Source organism: Hordeum vulgare, chromosome 2H, assembly GCF_904849725.1.
Source record: "Hordeum vulgare subsp. vulgare chromosome 2H, MorexV3_pseudomolecules_assembly, whole genome shotgun sequence".
Taxonomy (NCBI): Eukaryota; Viridiplantae; Streptophyta; class Magnoliopsida; order Poales; family Poaceae; genus Hordeum; species Hordeum vulgare.
Window position 1 is genome coordinate 643,322,834 of NC_058519.1, and position 25,483 is coordinate 643,348,316.

Genomic DNA, 25,483 nt, shown 5'->3' on the forward strand with positions numbered 1-25,483 from the left:
CATCTTTGCCGTCTGCCTCCGGACTCTTTGCCGTGTGCTAGCAGACGACAAAGATGTGACTGATGGCAAAAACTCTCTATGCCATCAGCCTGTGCTTTGCCGTCTGTTTTGCTGAAGCTGACGGCAAAGACACTCTTTGCCATCAGCTAGCAGACGGCAAAGACTAGATAGATGGCAAAAAACTGTTTTCCATTAGTGCACCCTCCCTCCTATGCATTCCACACTTCTTACATTGTTCCTCCCACTAGCGAAGCTATGTTGAGGCCGAGGGGGCCGATGCCCCCCCCCCCCTGCGCGCGCGCCGCTGCCTTGGACCAAACTCTAAAAACAAATTCTGACGAAGGGCGGACTCCGTGCAGGTGCACATCCTGGCCGATATTCTCATCCGCAACGTTGACACAGAGTACCTCAAGAACTGCGGCCTCGACAGTGCGACCGACCGCGACACTTTTCGGTCCAAGGTGTCTGTTGTCTCCTACAACGCTCTGCAGCTCTACATCCAACACATTGTTAATGGGGACTGGTCACCAATTTGTTAGACTATAATTGCTAATTGGGTCGTATCTAATATACATGAACATAATTTGATCTGTTGCGGAAATTAGGAGCAATAGATTGATTATACCTCTGTATGGAGATGTCATCTTGGTAGAGGAGATATGGTCCTATGTTGATGAAGAATTTGAGAAGTGTAGTCCATCACAACTCCGGCACCTCACGGAGTAATGGAAGGGTCTTCACGTAACCGAGCAGCTATCTCCCGATTGGAGATGGAATGATACTTCTACTATTTGGTTCGAGGAACCCCCTTATTTTTTGGTGAATGCCATTGTAAACGATGTAACTATTTTAGTAGTGAAATAAAGCATTGGCGGAGCTCCCCAGTGGGACGGGTATGGCACCTGCCATACCTTAATTTGGAGCAAAAATATTATGCCTACTAATACTCACTTCTGCTAATACTAATGGGACAATGGTCAACGCACGCTAATGGAGTGATGGGCCAACGACCAATTCAACACAACTAACTAGCCACGCAAGGCTCTGAGAGGCAAGATGCATGCACTCGACCCACTCTGTTTCCATGCAACGCAACACACGATGACACTAGCCACAACCACGAAAACTGTAAGCACTAGCGCAGCGACGACGGAGTCCAGGTTCAGGCGAGGGCAGCCAACGGCAACGGCGGTTGGTCAGGTCGCCAGACGCCGGGACCAGCCGGGGCAGGCATGGAGCCGACGATGGGGCGGGCGGGCAGCAAACGGAGGGGCAGGCGGGCAACCAACGACGGAGGCAGGCCGGGGATCTAGAGTGTGGCAAAGGTAGTCATAGAAGTTCTGGGCATTATGGAGGATGATGTGTGTGTTCCATGCAGGGCAGGAGGTTTGGTTCGTCAAATGGAGACCTTTAGTTTTGTGTTCATCCTGAAGATGATGCTAAAAATCCTTCGTATGACAAATGATTTGTCTCTTCTATTGCAAAAGAAGGATCAAAATATTGTTTAGGTACATGATGGATCTTGTTATATGTATCTAGTCTATTTGATATATTTTATTCATGTAAACAAACATGCATCTAAAATTGTAATTTTCACATTTCAGGCAATGCCAATAATTACGGATGTGAGAACACGTTTGATCAACCGGAGAAATGATGGTTGGGTGCCATTCTTGGAAGATGTCAAAGCCTTTTGCACCAAAAATGACATTCCAATACCAAAGATGGATGACATCTTTACAAAGTGGGGAAAATCAAGAAAAGGTGGACGAAACAATGTCACGGCTGATCATTTTTTTCATGTGGACACCTTCTATGCTTTCATAGACTCCATTACCACAGAGTTTGATAATCGTTTTTAATGAGGTATCTTTAGAGCTGCTCTAGAACTTCTTATGTCTTGACCCTAGAAACTCTTTTTCTAGGTTCAATGTGAATAAGCTTGCTGACTCACAGAGATTTATCGTGAGGATTTCTCAAATTATGAACGTGAACATATAGTTGATAACCTTGAGCTATCCATTATCCATGTAAGAAGAATTGAAGATTTTAGAGCTTGTCGGGATATTGCAAGCCTAGCTAAAAAGATGGTTGAACTTGAAAGGCATGTCATGTTTCCTGCTGTTTATCGTCTCACAGAGTTGGCATTGCTACTACTGGTAGCGAAGACAACAGTTGAAAGAGCCTTCCCATCAATGAAAATCATCACAGACTGAGTTGTGCAGCAAGTTATCTGATGGCTGGCTTAATGATTTGATGGTGTGTTACATTGAGCGAGGGATCTTCAAAAGTATCAATCTTCATAAAATTAAGGAAGAATTTCAGAAGGAGGGTACAACACTATCATCGCTTGGGTCTTCTAGACACCATTAAAATCTCCATTATTTGTATGTTTTATGTAGTTTTTCGACTGAAACATGTCTAGATTTTCATTGTATTTGGTTATTCGTTTGTAGTGTGCATTGTTAGTATGTATTGACTCTTTTGATTCGCATAAAAAAAATTCTTAGTGAGACTTCGCCCCACCTTAAAAAAAATCCGTGGTCCGCCTCTGATCTTGTTATATGTATCTAGTTTGCTTGATATATTTTGTTCATGTAAACAAACATGCATTTGAAATTGTAATTGTCATATTTAAGGCAATGCCATTAGTTACGAATGTGAGAACACGTTTGATCAATTGGAGAAATGATGGTTGGGTGCCATTCTTGGAAGATGTCAAAGTATTTTGCACCAAAAAGGACATTCCAATATCAAAGATGGATGTCATCTTTGGAAAGTGGGGAAAATCAAGAAAAGATGGACGAAACAATGTCACGACTGATAATTTTTTTCCACGTGGACACCTTCTATGCTGCCATAGAATCCATCGCCACATAGTTTAATCATCGTTTTAATGAGGTATATTTAGAGCTACTCCAGAATTTCTGTTATCTTGACCCAAGAAACTCTTTTTCCAAGTTCAATTTGAATAAGATTGCCATACTCACGGAGATTTATCATGAGGATTTCTCAGATTTTGAACGTGAACATATAGTTGATAACCTTGAGCTATTCATTATCCATATGAGAAGAATTAAAGATTTTAGAGCTTGTCATGATATTGCAGGCCTATCTAAAAAGATGGTTGAACTTGAAAGGCATGTCATGTTTCCTGCTGTTTATCGTCTCACCGAGTTGGCATTGCTACTACCGTTAACGACGACAACAGTTGAAAGTGCCTTGTCATCAATGAAAATCATCAAGACTGAGTTGCCCAACAAGATGTCTGATGGCTAGCTTAATGACTTGATGATGTGTTACATTGAGCATGGGATCTCCAGAAGTGTTGATCTTCGTAAAATTTAAGAAGATTTTCAGGAAGAGGATAGGACACTGCCATTGCCTGGGTCTTCTAGACGCCATTAAAATCTTATTTTTAAGTTGTTTTTCGATTGAAACATGTCTACATTTTCATGCATTTGGTTATTCCTTTGTAATGTACATTGTTAGTGTGTATTGACTCTTATGATTCACATAAAAAAATCTTAATAAAGATTTTGCGCCATCTTAAAAAATATCGTGGTCAGTCTCTGAAATAAAGTAGCCATGATGGTATTCCCTTAAAGAAAAATGAGGGGATTGTTATCCCTGAGTGAATCCATACCTCTTTGACGTGAGCTTTCCTCCTTTACCCCAGCCACCAGTGTGCATAATGGCCAAGCGTGGATCAGGACCAAACCAGCCACTCTAAAATGCGGGTGGAAAAGGGAAAGTGCTCTTTTGCTCCCTAGCTCGAACTTGATGAACAGTAAAATAATAAAAAAACATTTAAAAAATGTGATTTTTCCTGGAAGCAACATTGATAAAAGTTCTAAGTGCATGCAAAAATGTGGCTTGAAGTAACATTTCTATAAGGCTTGATAAAAAAAAATGATACTTTAAAAATGCGCATTTTCAGAGTATCGATTTTATTATTTTTGTCACGCATTATAGGAATGTCATTTCAGACCAAATTTTTGCATACACTTAGAACTTTTGTCAATGTTACTTACAAGAAAAATCCAGATTTTTTTGAATGTTTCGAAATTTACTCCGTAGAAAAGACTGATGCCCACAAGACCTATCAGGAGGCACGCTACATCTAGAGACGCCCTAAGCTTCTGTGCCAAAACAAGTGGACATCAGAGTTGGATGGTGGGTGGACACATCTGCTGCAAGATAAGCATGGATGACACACTCCTCTTCATCTATACCCTGCAGAGCTTATTAAAAATGGTCACTGGGCGGCCTACAAGAACCGGCCACTTGAACAAACAAACAAGCTAGCTAAATCTCCCATTCAGATTCAGAGCAGCGGGTTCCAGCAGCCTCATAGACATACCACCAACACACGAGCGGAAACTACTCGCCCCCGTTGAAAAAAGAACGAGAAGTGGACGAGAGCAAGGCGGCTGACGGGCCGAGAAGTAGAGCGAGACCACCCGCGGGAACACTGCCAAAACCTACTTTTTTCATGAATCCAGGCTCCATGACCATGAGCACACCCTAGGCAACAGTAGGAAAAAGACCATTAGCAGAACCATTGCTGCATCCTAAACAAAACGAGTGAATTCCACACATTTCGCCCCTAGACATGCATTTGTGACATTAATTATCCCATTGAATGAAAGTTCGTCTAGATTACCCCTTTTAAAAGCTTTTGACCCTATGCATGTCCATTAGGCAAGGTGTGAGGTGGCGTCTTGAGTCCAAAAATATCAGCGTTTACTGAAAATCGGGGTAAAACCGTGTTAGAAGTGTTCAAAGATAGAAGTTTCACTAAATGGGGTAATACGTGTCATAATGTACAGCTACAGGGTAAAAAATGGAATTCACTCAAACAAAAACCTGTTTGCATAACATGACAGAAGAGGCCGAAATGCACATTCATGTCCTTGCGCTCCCGCGGAGGAGCTTCCCGTGGACCAAAGCAAACCAAGTGCACGCCATGCGCCACGGACAGAAGAATGGCCTTGACCCCTAGCGCTGTCCAGGGGAGAAGGATCAGATGCACATGCACATACACATACCGCAGCCCAGGATATGCCTGCAGACGGATGCAGAAAGTGGTTTTCCGTGTCGCCTGGAATGAAGCTGGCTATAAGTAGACCCTCGCCGCCTCCACAGTGTTGTTGCCAACTTCATCCTCTTCTGATACTGCCACACTGGATAGCAAGGCTGCACTCTGCCGCCTGCGCAGGGCCGGCCAACATGTCGGACGAATCGAGGATTGTCCCTCCGGAGCAGCTCCCGTCGGACGGCCTCCACCCACTGCCGATGCCGGTGATCAACCTGGGTCACCTCATCGACATCGAGCCCGCGGTACAAGCTCGCGTGGTCGGAGATATCGCCAAAGCGTGCTATGATCTCGGGTACTTCCAGGTATGCTGCTCTAGAACAATATTGTGTGACACCATGGCATTTGTCTTCAATTTACATCAAACGAGCAGTTTACGGTGTATATGGAATATAACAGAGCACATATGGAATATAACAGAGCACACACGTGACTGAATGAGGAATGACAATTGTCTACAACTAAGTTTCAAAAAAGAAGAAGACAATTGTATATAGAGAAGATCACCTCTGTCACGACGATTGGTTGCACCAGGGAACTGACAAATAATGTGAAGCAGAGAAGTTTAGTACCAAGTTCACCTTCATGTAGTTCAGTATATTCCTTAATATGACAATAATACTAATTCAAGCTAACCAGAGTGCATTCCGCTTTATGTAAATCATCCTCGATCTGTAAATTAGTCTTCATTAATTCAGAAAAATATAATCAGAAGTGCCTACACAGTCAATTTGTACAAGCCTAAACTTTGTTCATTATTTGTCTACAGTTGGTCAATGTTGAAAATTCGTAATTAAGTCTAAACCTACTCATTAATGGCTGGTTTCAATTATAGCATTGACCTTCCAGTAAAGGAAATAAAAAATCACTTCCTTTTGTGCATAAAAATGCTAGAACTTTAAGTTTAAGCAGTGCCAAGGTTCTTAAGGAACTACAAGCATAAATTGGAGAAAATAAAAGGGGCCCATCAGCATGTTTTTTCTTCTAATTAAGTACTCCATATGTAAACATAAATTGGAGTATAAGACTGTTTAGATCACTATCACTACTTTAGTGATCTAAATGGTCATATATTTCTTTACAGATGGAGTAATTAGTACATAAGAGGGTTACTTAAGCTACTGCCTTTCCCGAACCATGGTTGGTAAGCAAACAAGAAAGCTCACTTGCCTATCCAATCTCTAATGATTCCTCCCAATTTAATTGCAGGTTATAAACCACGGGATCAGTCAATCTGTCATGGATGGTGCAGTTGAAGCAGCTTCAGATTTCTTCAAACTGCCAAGTGAGATAAAGGAAGAGTTTGCATCAGACGACATCCGACAGCCTGTCAGATACGACACGAGCTCAAAGGATGGCATTAGTTTGTCACGGGCCTTACTAAAGTTATATGCCCACCCCCTCAGTAATTGGGTGCAATATTGGCCAGAAAAGCCACCAATCTACAGGTAAAAGATCTTCCTAAAAAACCTTCATACAATGTCGAACACCAAAAGTAAATCCGTGTGGCTGTAAGAGTCGACATTTTTTTTTTGGAAAAGGAGGAAATTAACGAGCCCTCGGCCTCTGCATCAATCGATGCATGCAGCCATATGTAAGAGTCGACATAACACCTTTTTTGTTTACTGAAAACAGGGGTTGTATGGGAAATTTTGCAGTTGAAAGGAGGGTGGCTTTGCAACTAATGGAAGCAATACTTGAAGGCTAGGATTGGGTAAGGATTATCAGCAAGTCAAATTTGAGGACGAATTCCAGCTACTGTCAGTGAATCGCTACCCAAAAGAATCAGAAGGTGATTCGACAATAGGGCTGGCAGCACATTCTGATTACGGATTTCTTACCATCTTGCTCGCAAGTTCACAGGGGCTGGATGTCGTTGACCGCAACAGCGACAGTTGGATTGTTGGATAGTGGTTCCGCAACTCCCACATGCATTGCATGTCCAGGCAGGAGACCTCATGGAAGTTCTGAGCAACGGCAAAATCAAGACTGTTGTGCACCGTGCTGTTCTGAATCCTGAAGGAGCAAGGATCTCCATAGCTAGCATTCATGGTTTTGCACTTGACGAAAAAGTCTCCATTGCCAAAGAGCTGGTAAATCAGCAAAATCCTGAAAAGTACAACGAGAGCAGTTTTAATGACTTCCTAGACCATCTCACGAGCAATATGGGCAACAAGCCCAGGAACTTTCTCGAGAGCCTTAGGAAGTGAGAAGCGTAGTAGTGTATGATTTTCACTCCAAGCACGGACAAAAGTAATATCATAAGCTCGATGCCTGCAACAGTTCATCTATTTGTTTTGGACTAGTTACTTACTTATCTGGAGTAATAGTTACCTTTCATCTTAAGGTACTGAAGTTGTTTTTTGTTGTCATGTCGTTTTTCCTCTAAAAGGTACCGAATCTGTATTACATAACGAAAAATCCACACTGTAAATTTATCTAGTAAAGCGTGTTAATCAACCAAGTGTCCATGGTACACATGAGAGGAATCAGAGCTGGTGCCTCATTCCTCGCTTTCCAATCTGAAAGCCCTAGAATGCGACGTCCATAAATTTCAGTTAGGAAGGAAGCAGTTGGTGCTTCAGTTAGCAGGTTGTTGGAGCACTTTCTCTGCAAGGTTGGACACACAATGCACAATTTAATTAGTGAGAACAGGGTTGCATTTGCAGTTCCTCCACCATGGATGGTTTGGAAACGAGATCGAAATAGGGGAGGGAGACGAGGAGGAACCTGCCGAGCAAACAATCCAAGGGCCATGCGATCCACCGCAATCCAAGGGACATGCGATCCAAGGGTCCGCCCTGGCAGCAACACCACCACCTCATCCATGCGCGCCCTCCGTCCACCTTCCTCCGAAGTCCAAAACACGGCTCGCCTCCCAGAGTCGCCACACAGTCAGTGACTCAGCGTGATAGTGGAACAGAGTCCCTCAATCGAAACAGAAGAGTCAAACAAGATGGAAAAGGCTTGGAGAGAATATTCGGCTAGAAAATATTCAGAAGTGTCACAAATATTGGAACCATTTTGGCAAAATTCGAGAAGAAGCCACTCTACAAATAATTTAAAAGTAAACCCCAGTCCATTATGTAGGTTTTCAAAAGAAGTCTTACAAAGACAAAAAAAACATTATTGATTTTCAGAAACTTTGAATAAATCTCACGAGCACATGTATGTTTGGTCTACACAATCCAGGAATTTGTATTGTTTCCTCCCTAATAAAAAAACTGCCAACCAGGGTTTTCGTGCAACATGTGTCATCGTTGGTTGCCCTAGTACCTTCCAACATCGATCAAGTGGGGGGTAACCTTGGTATGATTGGTCTTGGGGTTTGAGTCTTCTTGGCTAGGGTTCATTCTAAGTGCCTAGCCAGCGGCGGCGTCATCCATGACGTTAAATAAGTACTTCGTGCCTTGTACTTGTTCTAAGGATGTTGATTGGCATGAACAATTTTCATCAACCCTTTCAGATGCACAAAATAATAATAATAATAAAATGACCGCCTCTACAATGGTGCCAGGTCCTACTATGACTATTTCCTCTTGAAAAAGGATGTCGTGGGAAGGATTGCAAGGGTTACCCCGTGGACATGGCCTCTCTAAGGGTTCTTCCTAACTTCCCTATCAATTGTGATAGCGAGGAATCAAAGACTTTTATTGTCACCTCGAGTTACCCCAACGCCCCAACCCTTCACAACCGACAGTAATATACTTGATTGCAACAATGCATAATGTGACTGAGCGCTCTGCTCAACATTCACGAAGGCTACTAACTTGAATCATGGACAAATAGTATTGGATCACAACAAATGTCAAAAAGGGTTCAACCATATCCTCAAGAACTAGTACACCTGCTCAAACAAATACATGCGGGTCAGGGACAAGTTACAAGTCGGCATTAAGCCGGTGAAGTAGGGAGGGGGCAAGACGGCATGGTGATGTTGGATATGATGATGGAGGCGCCGCCGGTGGTGGTGGTGATCCGGGTGCCACCCGTGGTGGCGGTGCCGACACGGTGACATCAGCCCGAAGGCCAGTTCCCATGGTGACGGAGCTTCCTCCTCCCTCCCTTGGTGTCGTCCCTTCTTCTCAGGCGGTGGAGCAGCAATGGAGGTGGTGTGGGATGTGTTCTTGGTGAATGAGATGATGTAGATGATATGACGACGGCTAGAGTTGAGGTTGATTAATATAAGGAGCCTCCCTAGCCACCTCTCTTGATGGGCTTAATCCAAGGGATCTATGTGAGCCCAAATCCTCTCCTAATCTCTTCTTTACGAGCCAAGAATCTCATGGGAATAAACGGTGACGAAATCAATGAAGAATCATGTCTGGAAGGGAAACTTTTGGAGTTGTATGCACGTCAAACGACCGCGTGCGGTCGCATGAAAGGTCGTCTTTCAATTTGTCCTCCTTGGGTAAAAACGATCGCCAATTTTTCATACAAATGGAATTCGACGTTCTTGAGCTTGTTAGATTCCTATGAACGGTGTGCATCAATTCCCGGTCTTGGATCTTGATTTGGAACACTTTAGAAGAATCACATTTACCGACCTCCGGAATGGCTAAGTTTGGACCATGGGTGACTCTGTATCAAACTCATCCTTGGTTCTTTCATCGTGCTTGGTCCTAGATTGCTCCAAAACACCCATAGACACAAGAAAACAAACAAAACTAACAAAAACTAAATAAAAGACTAAGCGTGCCATGCTAAAAAAGGAAAGTGTAAATACCGATAATCATGTATAATAGACAACTATTTGGTTCAATGGAACATAATATATAAAGAGAACATGCAACAAATGAGGTCTGAAAATGCGTAAAATATGAAGCCATCGCTAGCCATGCTTGACCCACACAACATGCCTAGGGTTCGGAGTCTCGATGAGCTCTTTTTCCCAGAGACCTCCTTTAAGAGGATGATAACCCCGGGGGGGGGGGGGGGGCAGGGGCTTTGCGGGACTCCGAACACGTGACCACATCCTCTTCTAACCGTCATGGCCCATCCAAGATCCTCCTCCCTCGCATATGCACGTTCCCGCCAACGCCAGTTGCCCACATTCATGTCGCTGTAGAGCGTATCGCTCGACATTGAAGACGGCTCAGGACAGACGTGCCCTCTCACTGCCTACGCCATTGAAGCGGTGTGTCAGCCTAGGGTGCCGCCCACTGCATGCCTCGCTGATCACGCCTCCTCGCCACATTCAAGCGTCTTCATTAAACCCGCGCGAAAACCAAGAAACCTACTCCAGCCACACGTCCGTTTATGAGTGGTCCGTCATTATATGTAATGTCAGGCAAGCTCCTCTCGCCCGCCGTCTATTTAAACGAGGTCAGACATCGGACAAGAATCACACCATCAAGTGCGCTCCCCATCTCCTCCTTCTCCATCCTTTCGATGCAATCCGACGAGGAGGTAGCCCGCTGCTCCACCTCCCGCACCTGACCCGACGGAGAAAGGTGCCGCCACAAGCTGACACATGGTTCAACAGCTCGCGCTCCAAGCCAGCTCGCAGAGCAGTCGCGAGTTGTTCCACAGAGGCACGCGGAGCAACCATCATAGCTGGCATGAACGATTCAGTGGCTAGCACGTCTGCGAGCGGCGACAACTCCAAGAAAAAGCAGAACACGGGAGGTCGCCGCCGCCGCTTTAGTCTCAAGATAGTCTACGAACGAGTCGTGGCGGCGACCGTCAATGTCTCATCCTCTCTTGCATGCCACCGTTGTTCCACATCCCAAAAACAAGCACGGGTACGTGCTTCACGGAAGCGAATGCAACTCTTTCCCTCCGGTTGAAGCATCCCCTTTGCCACTCTGGCAAGCGGTGTAGTCGGAGATAGGGAAAGGAGGAAGAATATGCCTACGGGGCTCCCGACAGTTTGATGAGCGGGCTGCAGACATGGGTAAGACAAAGGGATCCGTCGCAATCGACAGTACACTAGTGTGGGGTATCGGCGTCGTGGGAATGGAGCTTCGCGCGACCGTACGGCGCAGCTTGTTTTATCTTTTAGCTAAAATATGTTCAAAATGTAACCGTTTCGTTTGGTTTGTATGAAATTCGTCATGTTTAAATAAAAGCCGGTCAATATTTGCATGAATTTTATCAGATTTATTAAAAAAACGTTTGCAATGTATTCAATTACAGTTAGATTACGGCCTCACGTATTCCTGTTTGTGGATTGGTCCTGTATGCGGACATGTGGAGAAGAAAAGTAAGGGTTGCATGTACATGCATTGTACTCTTTTCGTTTGTAAATATAAGTCTTTTTAGAAGTTTCATTAAAAATTACATATAAATGTATATAGACATACCTTAGATTATAGATTCACTCATTTTGCTTCGTATGTATTTCCCTAGTGAAATCTCTAAAATGACTTATATTTAGGAACGGAGGGAGTATATACAATGTTGGACTAAACTACACAACGGCGCCGCATGCTTGTCTTCTCATACGGCGGCTAATTCCATCACTTACCATGCATGCATGCAATGACGCCATTAAGATTCTCTCTATTGACTTGATATTTAAAAAGTTTTATCTCTAAAACTGTTAATTTAATTGACAATCCGTTTTCACCGTTGGCTTTATCGCGACGAGATCTTCAAAACTAGACCCCATGTCGACATGTTTTGAAAACTTTTTTTCTCCGTTCATAATTGCCACATTTTTAGACTTACTTGTCGTATTATTAGTCACTTACTTGTAAAAAAAAACTTAATTGCCATTTTTTCTCGATGTGAATCATGTGCCGCATGTATCCATATTGCAGCACACAACAGCGTGGGCTAGAAGGATATGCAGATGGCATCACAAAAATATGCATTGCATGCAAAGCGTCGCACAGAAAATCGGTAGAAAAAATGTCTCACACAAAATATGTGTTGGCAGACCTTATTCACTAGCTAAATGCATCTTGTTAGTACTAGTACTACTAGTAGTAATTTAAAATTGCATAGTTGCCAATTTTACAAAAACTTAGTTGTCAAGATGCTAGTTTAACTATGCCGAGTTGTCATATTTACAAACGATGACTAAAAAAGATTTTTTTGTGGTCACCAGTTTTAAATATGTTGAGTTGTCATATTTTTGCGTGTAATCGCCTAAAAAAGTTATTTGTGCTTTGTCATTTTGATTATGTCAAGATGTCATATTTATACGCAATTTTTACAAATTTGACGATTAAGTTATTTTTACCATACAAGTAAGTACTTACTAATATGACAAGTAAGTGCAACAAATGTGGTAATTATGAGAAAAAAAGAGTTGTCAAAACATGTCGACATGGGATCTAGTTTTAAAGATTTCGTCAATACAAAGTCAACGATGAAAACGGATCATCGATCGAATTAACGATTTAAGAGATAATTTTTTTTGAATTTCGATCATTTAAAACGAATCTGATGACATCATTATATGCATGCATGCATGCAAGAGAACACAGCCGCACCGGATGTCTACAGTGCGGTGCTTCTACATAGATTTTCTGTACAATGTTTAACATCTACGGTATGTTTTCTTTAACACTCTTCGGCATGTGTTTGTGACACGCCTCTTGAGGGAGGCGACCAATATCGAAACTGTTGAGTACATAGGCAATTTTCCGAGTAGATTAATCCATGAAATAATTACTAACATGGCATTGACTATGTTCATGACATACTGATCACGGAGTATACTAGCAAGTACTACGCATATAGCAGAAACATCTACGCATATAGGCAGTACTACTAGTGCAGACAGAAACAGGAGAGAGATAAACATGTCATACCCTCCGATCGGCCAATTGGCCGTAGCAGCAGCGGTGGCAGCATCCTCTGCCGCCTTCTTCTCGGCTTCGTCCTTCTCGCGGGCGAGACGGTCAGCTTCGCTTGGTGAAGACATGGCGATGACGAGGGCGACGCGGACGTAGACGAAGCAGAGGACGGAGGCGAGCAGTCGCGTGATCGCTCCCCAAAAACCTAATCGCCCCTCTCCCGTATAGGAGCCGGAGAGGCGGGGTTTCTCCCGTCGACCGTGTACGCGGTAAACGGGACGGAGTCGCCGGCGGCAGCAACATCAAAAGGAACAAACGCGTGAGGCAGATGCGATCCGATTCTCGTGACGGCTAGGGTAGGCGATAGCCTGCTTACAAAGGCGGCTGGGTGGAGAGACGTGGGCCGAACCCACGTCTGAGTCGGTAAAAGCCCACGATCCGACGTCTCAGATCGTGCCGTGTCCGTTACGTATTCTCCGTTCCTGACCGGCAAAAATAAGCGCGTAGGTATGAGCTCGGCTCATTCCCGCAACCCGCGTCGTGACGAGGCGTGGCGAGGCGGGTGGCGGAGGAGGAGTGCGCGAGGGCACCTTCTCTTCTCACTCTCCAATAGCATGTGGAAGAGAGACCCTTATAAAGCGGTCCAACTTCTCCTCCACTAGCGGGGTGGGACTAAACTTCCCACCACCTTGTCTTGCCACCACCTACATGGGCCCTTGGAGATTTTTCTGAAATTCTCTAATGGGCCTAAAGCCCACTACCAATTTCAACAATCCCCCACCAGATCTCAAGGGCACATCGTGTTCCCTCGTTCCAATCACTGTTTTAATATACCAACATTTCAGTGAAGACCTGTTAAGGTTGAGCTTCACCTAGAGCAAGTAGCTACACCCCTTTACAACTGAACAATGGACTATGCCTTGAATTGACAGTTTGGCGTAAAGGAGCTTCACCACAAGTCTTACTAGTACTAGGATGCCGAAGGTGACCCCTCGAGTGGAGCATATTAGTCACACTCCTGGCCTGTTCATGAGTTTACTAGAGATCATCCAAATCTCATAGACTGTGACCAGCAGTCAAGCTCATATAGGTGTGTTCCTCCAAAGATCGCTCTGTAGGACAGCATCTTGCTTACACATAAGCTTTAGAACATATTAAGACAGTAGTCATCCTACCATACAATATGCGAGAGGATTGCATCTCCAACGGAGTGGGTTAGTAAAGTTACTCTCCTCAGTTCACCACTGGCTTGTTTTCCCACGTCCTACTTCACGGGATCTCCGATCATATAGGTTGGGTTACTACCATGGCAACTCATGTGGGTCTCATACCCATCTCCCTCGATGCACTATCTATCACAACACGTGATAGCCCTTTAGAAAAGGGATCTGCCAGATTCTTAGCCGTTTGGATGTAATCCAACGCTATCACTCCGGAGTTTCTCAAACGTCTGACAGACTTCAATCTCATTCTTATATGTTTGTTGGACTTCATATTGTCCTTTGAACTCTTCACTTTAACAATGACTGTTTGATTATCGCAGTTCATAAGGATAGCCGGAACCGGCTTCTCAACCACAGGTAAGTCCATCAAAAGATCTCGAAGAAATTCTGCTTCGACACCAGATGTGTCTAATGCTGTTAATTCTGCTTCCATTGTCGATCTCGTTAAGATCGTTTGCTTGCAAGACTTCCAGGAAACAGCACCACCCCCAAGAGTAAACATATACCCAGTGGTGGCCTTCATCTCATCAGCATCAGAGATCCAACTCGCATCACTATACCCTTCAAGTACCGATGGGTATCCCGTATAGTGAAGCCCGTGGTTGACAGTACCTTTCAAGTAGCGCATAATTCTTTCAACAGCAGGCCAATGAACATCGCCCGGATTTGCAACAAACCGGCTAAGTTTGCTCACACCAAACGCGATGTCAGGCCTCGTTGCGCTAGCTAGGTACATAAGTGAACCGATAATTTGAGAGAATCTCAATTGATCTATAGTTGTGCCTTTAAACTTTCGAATAAGCACACTAGGATCATATGATGTTTGAGAAATTTTGCAGTATGAATATCCAAAGCGACTCAAAATCTTCTCAACATAGTGGGATTGCATAAGTGTAATCCCACCCTCATCATCTCTCAACAGCTTGATGTTCAAGATAACATCAGCCACCCCAAGGTCCTTCATCTCAAAGTTTTGAGACAGAAAAGACTTGACCTCCTCAATTACTTTGAGGTTGGTTCCAAATATCAGTATGTCATCAACATACAAGGACAATATAACTCCTTCGCCCCCACCATGGCGATAGTATACACATTTGTCAGATTCATTAACAACGAAGCCAACAGATGTCAGAGTTGTATTAAACTTCTTATGCCATTGCTTAGGTGCTTGTCTCAGACCATATAAAGATTTCAACAACTTACACACCTTTGCTTCCTGACCATCTATCACAAAGCCATCTGGCTGTTGCATATAGATTTCCTCATTTAGCTCTCCATTCAGGAAAGCCGTCTTAACGTCCATTTGATGAACGAGAAGACCATGAGAGGCCGCCAATGAGAGTAGTAAACGAATGGTGGTCAGTCTAGCCACAGGTGAATAAGTATCGAAGAAATCTTCTTCTTTCTGGGCATAGCCCTTGGCCACAAGCCTAGCCTTGTACTTTTCAATCGTGCCATCGGGCCTAAGCTTCTTTTTGAACACCCACTTGCATCCCAATGGTTTGCAACCATAGGGACGATCAGTGATTTCCCATGTCCCGTTAGCCATGATGGAATCCATCTCGCTACGGACCGCAGCTTTCCAGTAATCAGCATCTGGAGAAGCATACGCTTCTGAAATAGAAGTGGGATTATCATCCATGAGGTATACGAAGAAATCATCACCAAAGGTCTTTGCAGTCCTTTGTCTCTTGCCCCTACCAAGGGTTTCCGCGTCATCCTCCTCAGGATTATCATCATGTGTTTGTTCATAATATTCCATAGGAATGGCAGGCTCAGGAGTTATCTCAGATTCGTGTCTAGAAGTGCTTTGCATATCTCTCATGGGAAATATATCCTCAAAGAATGTAGCATCCCTCGACTCCATTATTGTACCGACCTTCACGTCAGGTACCTCAGATTTCACTACTAGAAATCTATAGCCTACGCTATCCTTAGCATATCCCAAATTAATGCAGTCCACAATCTTTGGTCCAAGCTTACGCTTCTTGGGGATCGGTACATTGACTTTCGCCAAGCAGCCCCAAGTACGTAAGTACGAGAATGTCGTCCTTCTCTTCGACCACTCCTCGTAGGGAGTGACCTCATTATCTTTTGTAGGAACTTTATTCAGGACATGACACGCGGTCAATATAGCCTCCCCCCACCATGCCTTGGATAAACCCGATGTATCTAACATGGCGTTAACCAAATCAGTTAGAGTACGGTTTTTCCGCTCGGCAACCCCGTTTGACTGGGGTGAATAGGGAGGCGTCCTCTCATGAATAATGTCGTGTTCCGCACAAAATGAATCAAATTCGTTTGAGAAGTACTCTCCACCACGATCAGACCGGACTCGTTTAATTTTCTTTTCAAGTTGATTCTCAACTTCTGCCTTATAGATTTTAAAGTAGTGTAGAGCCTCATCTTTAGTATTTAACAGATAAACATAGCAATACCTAGTGGAATCATCTATCAATGTCATGAAATATTTCTTTCCACCTTTAGTCAACACATCATTCATCTCACAAAGATCAGAATGTATGAGTTCTAATGGTGCCAAGTGTCTCTCCTCTGCAGCCTTGTGAGGCTTGCGAGGTTGCTTTGCTTGCACACACAAATGGCACTTAGAACCTTTGGCTAAAGTGAAAGTTGGGATTAAATTCAGTTTTGCTAGCCGCGACATAACACCGAAACTTATGTGACAAAGACGTGAATGCCAAACTTCAGATTCATTAACACTCGAATGAATATTGTTCACAGCTTTATTACAAAAATCTGCAAGAGAAAGGCGGAACAAACCTCCGCATTCATAACCTTTTCCAACGAAAAGTCCATATTTCGTAACTACTACTTTACTAGACTTGAATACCAACTTAAACCCTTCTCTACACAGAAGGGAACCACTAACGAGGTTCTTCTTGATGGCGGGGACATGATGCACGTTCTTCAGCTGCACGATCCTTCCCGAAGTAAACTTCAGATCGACCGTGCCAACACCAAGAACAGAAGCACCCGCGCCATTCCCCATCAATACGGACCCGCGACCGGTGGCCTGATAAGAAGAGAACAATGATAAGTCAGCACACACATGAATATTTGCACCCGTGTCCACCCACCAATCGGTGGACTGACAAACTGTAAATACAGTAAGTGAATTACCGTACCCAGATGCACCACTTTCATTGTTTCCCACAATCATATTGGCAGACTTGGAGTCCTACGCCGGCTTCTTGTACTTGTTTGGGCACTTGTTCGCCCAATGTTCCTCTGAACCACAAGTATAGCAGTCATCTCCCTTCTTATTTTTTTTGAAGGGCTTCTTTCCCTTCTTCTTAAAGTCGGTATTCTGTTGGACAGAATTCTTTCCCTTGGGCTTGTAGGAATTGAGGTTCCTCTGATGTACCATATTGGCAGCAGAAGAGCTTTCCACCGCTTTTCCATTGGAGTCCTTTGCTGTCGAGTTCTGCTCAACACTCAGATGGCCGATGACGTCCTCTACTGAGAACTCACGCCTCTGATGTTTCAGAGTAGTAGCAAATTCCTCCAGGAATTAGGGAGCTTAGCAATTATACAGCCCGCGACAAACTTGCCCAGCAAATTGCACTTAAGAACCTCAAGTTCTTTAGCTATGCATATTATCTCATGAACCTTTTTCAATACAGAACGGTTGTCAACCATTTTGTAGTCGTGGAACTACTCCATAACATACATCTCACTCCCAGCATCGGTGGCCCCGAATTTAGATTCGAGCGCCTCCCACAAGTCCTTGGCAACATGCATATGTAAATATGCATCAACCAGCTTATCTCCGATCACGCTAATGACTGCTCCAAGGAATAGGACGATGGCCTCCTTAAACATCTTCTCCTATTCAGGAGTGATAGTTTCCGTAGGAGTGACACCGGCTACCCAGAACACGTTCATAGCCGTGAGCCATAAGGTGGTTCTTGTTTGCCAACGCTTGAAAAAAGTACCGGTAAACTTATCCGGTTTCAGTGCAGCAGCAAAACCATTACTCAAAAAATTCCTACACAGATTAGGTTTTTGGATTGTTGAGTAAATAGGCAATTTTCCGAGTAGATTAATCCATGAAATAATTACTAACATGGCATTGACTAGGTTCATGACATACTGATCACGGAGTATACTAGCAAGTACTACGCATATAGCAGAAACATCTACGCATATAGGCAGTACTACTAGTGCAGACAGAAACAGGAGAGAGATAAACATGTCATACCCTTCGATCGGCCAATTGGTCGTAGCAGCAGCGGTGGCAGCATCCTCTGCCGCCTTCTTCTCGGCTTCGGCCTTCTCGCGGACGAGACGGACAGCTTCGCTTGGTGAAGACATGGCGATGACGAGGGCGACGCGGACGTAGACGAAGCAGACGGACGGAGGCGGGCAGTCGCGTGATCGCTCCCCAAAAACCTAATCGCCCCTCTCCCGTACAGGAGCCGGAGAGGCGGGGTTTCGGAGGCCTGCTCTCCCGTCGACTGTGTACGCGGTAAACGGGACGGAGTCGCCGGCGGCAGCAACAGCAAAAGGAACGAACGCGAGAGGCAGATGCGATTTGATTCTCGTGACGGCTAGGGTAGGCGATAGCCTGCTTATAAAGGCGGCTGGGTGGAGAGACGTGGGCCGAACCCACGTCCGAGTCGGTAACAGCCCACGTTCCGACGTCGCAGATCGTGCCGTGTCCGTTACGTATTCTCCGTTCCTGACCGGCAAAAATAAGCGCGTAGGTATGAGCTCGGCTCATTCCCGCGTCGTGCTGAGGCGTGGCAAGGCGGGCGGCGGAGGAGGAGTGCGCGAGGGCACCTTCTCTTCTCATTCTCCAATAACATGTGGAAGAGAGACCCTTATAAAAGGATCCAACTTCTCCTCCACTAGCAGGGTGGGACTAAACTTTCCATCACCTTGTCATGCCACTACCTACATGGGTCCTTGGAGATTTTTCTGAAATTCTCTAACGGGCCTAAAGCCCACTACCAATTTCAAGAGATACGTGTTCACATCTAAAAGAACGTGTTCAAGTTGGCGAGAAAATATCCCTTCTGTCTCGGCGCGGCGAAAAACTCCGGCCTGGACGAGCGCGCGGTGGCCACGCGTGCCCGCCGCCGCGCTCCGACACGTCGCCGCGAGCCTTCCTCCCTCCTGCCTTCGCAGAGGATAGCAGAGTGATCGACGGTCTACGGCTGGCTAGTTGCATCGGCGCGGCCGCAGGACTGATCGGCAGACGACCGAGCCCGGGCGGCCGGCCACAGGAAGGAAGGAACAAAGGTCAGCCCCGTACTACCTACTCCACAGGAGTAGTAACTTGGCTCCAAATCTGCACTGCAATGTGTTGTTCTCGTGGCTCACCGCCTTGGTTCGCTCGACCTCTTCATTCATCCTCATCCGACGCTGGAACCGCCGCTGGGGTTCGATCGATCTCGCCTCATGTATTTATGTTTTACTTTTCTCAGTCGATGTGATTGCCTCCCTTTTCTTCTTCTTTTGGATGGGTGGATGGATGTCATTTTCGACTCTCGCTACTCGTTCGTTACCAAGCAGTTTCCCGAGAGCGACAGCCACAACACAAATGAACGCTTCTTTTTTTTTTACAAAAAGAAAGAACCAGGTTTTTTCTTCTTTTATTTTTGCAATTAAAAAGAAACAGGCTCGACATTTGCAAAGCATACGTAGTCGCGTGGCCGGTGTACGCCCAAAGTCCAAAAAACATTTTTATCAGGTTGTATATGTTCACAGTCGTTGGTAGCTCATGTCACGAAGAAAAGCACTTCTTTTATTCGCAAAAAAAGAAGAAGAAGGAAAGCACTTCTCTGACCACAAATTTTGTGGGAAGATTCTAAAGAGTGAGAGGGCTCCTTTGATTCAGAGTTCAAAGGAATTCTATCGTATTTTCAAAGGATTGACCTCACGATGAAAAAGCACTTCTCCAACCAGGAATCTTGTATAGAAAATCTAACACCCACTTCAACCTTTTTCATAATTTTTTTAATTTTTTTATGACATCAAACACTCCTTGTTAATCCCATAGGATTCAACTGGGCATGCCACTTTGATTCTGTGCATTTTAAAATAATGCGGATCAAAGAGGCCTAGAATGGGCCGCGGGTTTTCCCAACAGAAACAAACAAGACATTGAGCTTATCTAGGAGTAGTCATTGTTGCTCAGAGCAAGTATAATAAGGTGATGTAAACACGCTATGAGAATTTATATATTGTGTTTTTATTGAGTTTGATGAGAGAAAAGGAGAGAAAAGAAGCAAGCCGTAGATCTACAACCTCTATAGCATGGGTTTTAATAAGTTCTATGAGTACGTTAATAAATATTCCCTCCGTCCCAAAATAAGTGTCTTAACCTTAGTACAACTTTGTACTAGAGCTAGTACAAAGTACTAGAGCTAGTACAAAGTTGAGACAGTTATTTTCGGACGAAGGAAGTAATACTCCCTGATAACTAACTACCACACATGTTAACTATAATATTGGCTATAGATGACATGACATAACATAACAATGTGCTATGACCCACAAGTAGTTATACTACTAACCATGCTCTTACCTGATGTTTGCTTTTTGTTGGTGGTGTTTTGTCAGCTGATTGGGAGGCACTTTTTATCATCCGTTTTCCTTTTTTCCTTCTGTTTTTGTTTGTATGTTTTTGTCTTTATAATTCCGGGCTAGTTGATGGCTTTGTTTTCTTAGCCTCCAACGGTAGAACAATTGTTATCATATAAAAGAAAACCAAGTGTTATGTACAAACAAGGTACTAGGAAAAGAAAACATAAAACTACTACCCAACTCCTGTTTTCGGGATCATGACGATGTTTGAAAACCAGAAACCTAGCAGCAGCATCACAGATGTGTGCTAATCCAATCCTTTAAAGTCAAGAGACTTACTTCTGATCATGTGCTCTTGAAGGGAAAGATCCTGTTTGTGCATAATTTTCCATGGGTTGACATATTGAACTTCTCTTCTGAAATTTTAGTCATTCCTTTGAATCCACATATACCAACATCCTAGTATAATTATATCCATGAAAAGAAAACGGAAGCAATTGATGGGCAGGAACTGCTTCATCAATATGGATACTTCCCCTTTTTATTGTTTGGAAGAATGCTTGCCCAACAATCTTGAGAGAAAGATGCATTGAAGTTTATTCAGTTCTTTCACTGAAAATCACACACTCATAACAGCCGAAGTGCATAGATCTCCTTTTTAACAGATTTCTCGTGTTGATTCCTAGCTAGTTGATGGCTTCATTAATCAAAGCGGGGCTCTTCTTCGGCCTTCTTTCTAAGAAAAAATGAACCTTCCATGAAAGATGACCCTTTCACTTGTGTAGCTTTCATACTTTCTCTTGGTCGGCCAACAGCACGACATCTCAGCTCCAGCAGCACGCAACCAACAAGCTTGTCTCATGTGGAGTTGATAACATTGAGCAGCCGCAATAGATAATTTGGCATTGTTTACTGGTTTCCTTCTTTTGGGGAGCAACTGATTTTCTTGTTCAGGTACCTATTTTTAGTGTTCTCCTCTTGTACTACTAGTTTATTTTCAAACTCAATAATGTTGAAAATGTTTTGGTCAAGTCCCTTCAGGTTTCTCGAAAGAAACAACATTTACTACTAATACAAATGATGTGCGCCAGTTTTTTGGGATGTCGCTGAACCACCTTGCTTGATTTTTGTGAAAGTGGTATGTTTCGATGTGAAGCATAAGGGCAAATTCAACGGGGCGACCCAAACGGACACGAATTTTATCTGAATTTTATCCGTTTGGGTCACCCATCCGCCTAGCTACAAGATGCGGACACGGGCGGCCGGTGGACGAACCCAACCCACCCGTCCGGTATAGAAGAAAAAAAGAACCAACCACCCGCTCCCCACGACCTACTTCCCTACCTCCCTCGATCCCATCTGCCCACTCCTACGAACTGCATCATGCCGCCACTATCGCCTCCCTCCCTGGCTCGCGACGCCTCCCTCCCTAGTCCGGCCACCTACGTCTGCTCTCGCCATGCGAGATCCCGCAGCCCCCGCGCGAGATCCCGTCACCTCCGCCGCCGCCATGCATGACCCGTCCACCGCCGCCCCACCACCGCACGTCGCCGGCCCGGTCCTACCCTCCATGCTGCTCAGTTCAACTTCGTTTCCTTTTGCCGGTTCCGCGTCGAGATGGGCAACGTCAGCAGTCGCGGCGGGTCGCCGGCCACTTCCATCGACAGCGGCCTTGGGGAGGGGCAGACCGCTGATAAGTGGGACCAGGGCGGACACGAGAGGGGAGGAGCGGACGACGGGAGCGTCCAGTTTTGTTCGTCGCAGACCCATTTGTTGCTCAATTTTGCGTTCAGTTTGGGTCGGGATAGACAACGAGCGGACAGCAGGCGGACACGCGCGTCCGTTTGGGTCATCCCCTTGGGGCAGCTTTTGTGTCCGGATGACCCAAACGGACAAAATGGATCGCTGCGTTAGGGTTGCTCTAAGGTTGGTTGTAATGATATACTAGTATCATGCATATGATACTAGTGTATGATAACACATCCGTAATGGATAGTATCATAGGATAGTTCATTTATTGTCATGCAAAACACATAGTAGCACATTATTTAATATGATACGGTATCATGATATGATACTCAATCTTCTCTTTCATCATTTAATTATACGCTACCTCATCGAAATTGCCTAGTTGGCATGCATGATACTATCTCTGATACTTCCATTACGGGCAACTTAAGAAGTATTCAGAACACAAGAGTTATCTTTGTCAGTATGTCTTAGATTTGTAGTTTGGACACAGATAAAAACAAGCAAAAAAGAAAACAGTAAAATGTATTTAATATATGTTCCACGCAATACATCTCATGAGAAAATAAATTTCAATAGGTGAAATGAACTAATACAGATATCGGACACATGGTGCAGGTACCACAGGACCGGAAGAGCTCTGCAAGGTCCCTTTGATCCTCCTTTTGATGGAAGAGACATGCAGGAATACTGCATTTCCCCAAAGCAAGAAATGGAGAGTCTTAAAAAAAAGGCACCCTGCTAATCACACGCCTATCCTGCTCTGCTGATACCATACTCCCTTATTCGTACGGAGATACTTGGTAATGGAGGCATAATTAAATGACACAACTAAATGGACACTTATGTGCAGAGTCTCCTTCAGCTGTGTGTGTCTTAAACTCTTAATGCAGCAGAACGAATATGATGTTTTTGGGTTAAGCAGTGTCGATCTTGAGGGTCTCAACGAACCTCCGGTACGCCTTGACGTTGGTCGGCAGGAAGTCGAGGAAGTCATGGAAGCTGCTCTCCCTGTACATCCTCGGGTGGCGCTCGTCGACGAGCTCCTCGGCGCACCGGACCTTCTCGTCCATCGCCGCGCCATGGATGCTGGCGATGGAGATCCTCGCTTCATCCGTATTGAGGATGGCACGGTGCAGGAGGGACCTGAGCCGGCCGTTGCTCAGCACCTCCAGGTGGTCGCCGAGGTGGACGTGGAGCGCCCCTGGAATGGACGGGACCGGCGTCCATATGCCGCCGTCGTCGTGGTGCGTCACCTCCAGCCCCGGCGAGCTCTGCAGCAGGATGCTGATGAAGCCAATGTCCGAGTGCGGCGCCAGCCCGACCGTGTCGCCGGCCCGAGACGATCCCTGCGGGTAGTTGTTGAGCGCCATGAACTGCAGCCCTGCTCCGAGCTTCTCCTCAAGGTACATTGGGCATAGTCCCAGCCCCTCCACGATGGCCCCCGTGAGCTGCACCGACAGCCTCTGCACCTCCACGGCATACTTCCCCATCTTCTTCCTGCCGATCATCACTTGTTTTTTCTCAATCTAAGAAGAGTGTGGCAATGCCGAGGATTCCATGTTCAGGTTGATGATCAAGTACCTGTATGTTGGCGGCTGTGTTGGCCAGGAGTCGACCCAGTCCTCGATGGGATTGGCGTAGTGCTTGAGGAAAGACCTGGCCTTGCTGATCCCGTCCCGGGAGCTGGTGTCGTACCGGACCGGGCTGCGGATGTCGTCGCAGGCGAACGCCGCCTTGCGGTCGGCGGGCATGTCGAAGAACTCCGAGGCGGCCTCGAGCGCGCCGTCCATGGCGGACTTGCTGACGCCGTGGTTTATCACCTTCAGGTTCACCCCGGCAGCACAACGTGTCAGCACTGGCATCTCGGTATATATGTGCATGATATGATTTGTCGCTTGTTTTGCATGCGGTTAACTTAGTGCCAGGTCACTGTCAGTATTGAAATGGCTGCGTCCATGTCAGCACGTACGGGTAACTCATAGCCCTATCCATCTTTAACTGGCCGTAGCGTAGCGGAGGTGTCGTCGGCTTGAGGACCAGAGGGTGTAGAGTAGTAGCAGGAGTAATAACAAGCAGAAGCAGAGCAACGGACCTGGAAGCACCCCCGGTCGCGGCACGCCCGTGCTATGTCCTCGACGACGAGCGCCCGGGCGGCGGGGTCCTTGTCGCCGAGCCGGCCAATGTTGATCACCGGCAATGGTCGCTGCTGCCGGTGGTTGTGGTGGCTCGCCATGGTCCTAGCCAAGAGGCGCCCGGAGACGGCAGCAGGCATGCCTCGATCGTCTTGGCGCGTCCAACAAACAGAACTGATATGGTTCCTTGTTGCTGGCTCTTCTTCTTCTAAGATGGTTCGGATGCGTGCGTTCCATCTAGATCCCGAGCGCTAGTGGGATTTATAGGGCGGAATCTGGATGAAGAAGTAGGGAAGCAATCAGAGATGAGCAGCACACAAGAGGCATGGGAGGTAGCCGCGCTGCACTGCACTGCACTGCACTGCATGCCATGGATGCCACTGGTGGCCAAGCAAAGAGTACCAGATCCCCTGCACTTAGAGGTAGATCTTTTCTCTTGCCCTGGGTAGCGTGCGTGTGTGCGTATGTAGGCACGCACGCCCCGATGGCGACGGCGACGGCGACGTATCTGCGCTGCTGCGTCCAGGTGAAGAAGGGGGATGGTCGCCCGGTTCCTTTCCGCACCAGCTGTGGTTTAGGTGTGGGTTTCAGTGTGCGTGGGTGAGCAAGCAGGCTCACGATTCCGTTTTTGCTCGCCCCAAGTTGGCATCCAGCCCGCTCGGTTGGATAATGCTTGTTTTCTCGCGCCGGGGGTGGGGGAGGAACTCAACCGGCGGCGGGGTCAGGGTGTGGCTATCCTATGTTTGTTTCGGGATGGGGCCAGGAACTCAACCGGCGCCGGGGATGCACGAGGGGTTTTCCCGTTTTGGCGGTGCCGCGAGCTGACGAAGCAGCTATGTTTGTTTCGGGATGCCCGTCTGCTGGTTTTCTATATCGGGATCGCTAAATTTCAGACTTAACTAGTAAGTCTTAGAGGATGTTTGGATACTCTCTAGTCATGTGACTAGTAGTAGTCAGATTAGAAGTTTTTAGTCAGAC

General features: G+C 45.7%; 1 protein-coding gene and 1 pseudogene across 1 annotated transcript; one reads left to right on the top strand and one right to left on the bottom strand.

Moving 5' to 3' along the window:
- Positions 1 to 5,232: 5,232 nt before the first annotated feature.
- On the top strand, positions 5,233 to 7,308 carry LOC123428886 (annotated as a pseudogene).
- A 15,607-nt stretch (positions 7,309 to 22,915) lies between these two features.
- On the bottom strand, positions 22,916 to 24,867 carry LOC123431162 (2-oxoglutarate-dependent dioxygenase 21, chloroplastic-like). The gene is made up of 3 exons (XM_045114998.1): positions 24,466 to 24,867; positions 23,955 to 24,193; positions 22,916 to 23,870 (listed from the first exon to the last, which is right to left on the bottom strand). Exons 1-3 carry the CDS (start codon positions 24,643 to 24,645, stop codon positions 23,288 to 23,290), a joined length of 1,002 nt encoding a protein of 333 aa, XP_044970933.1. The 5' UTR covers positions 24,646 to 24,867; the 3' UTR covers positions 22,916 to 23,287.
- Positions 24,868 to 25,483: the final 616 nt, after the last annotated feature.

Coding starts and splice junctions, on each gene's coding strand:
- LOC123431162 (XM_045114998.1), bottom strand. CDS start 24,645: ATGCCTGCTGCCGTCTCCGGGCGCCTCTTGGCTAGGACCATGGCGAGC. Junction 24,194..24,465: donor GCGACCGGGGGTGCTTCCAG/GTCCGTTGCTCT, acceptor GTGAACCTGAAG/GTGATAAACCACGGCGTCAG. Junction 23,871..23,954: donor ACACAGCCGCCAACATACAG/GTACTTGATCAT, acceptor GATGATCGGCAG/GAAGAAGATGGGGAAGTATG.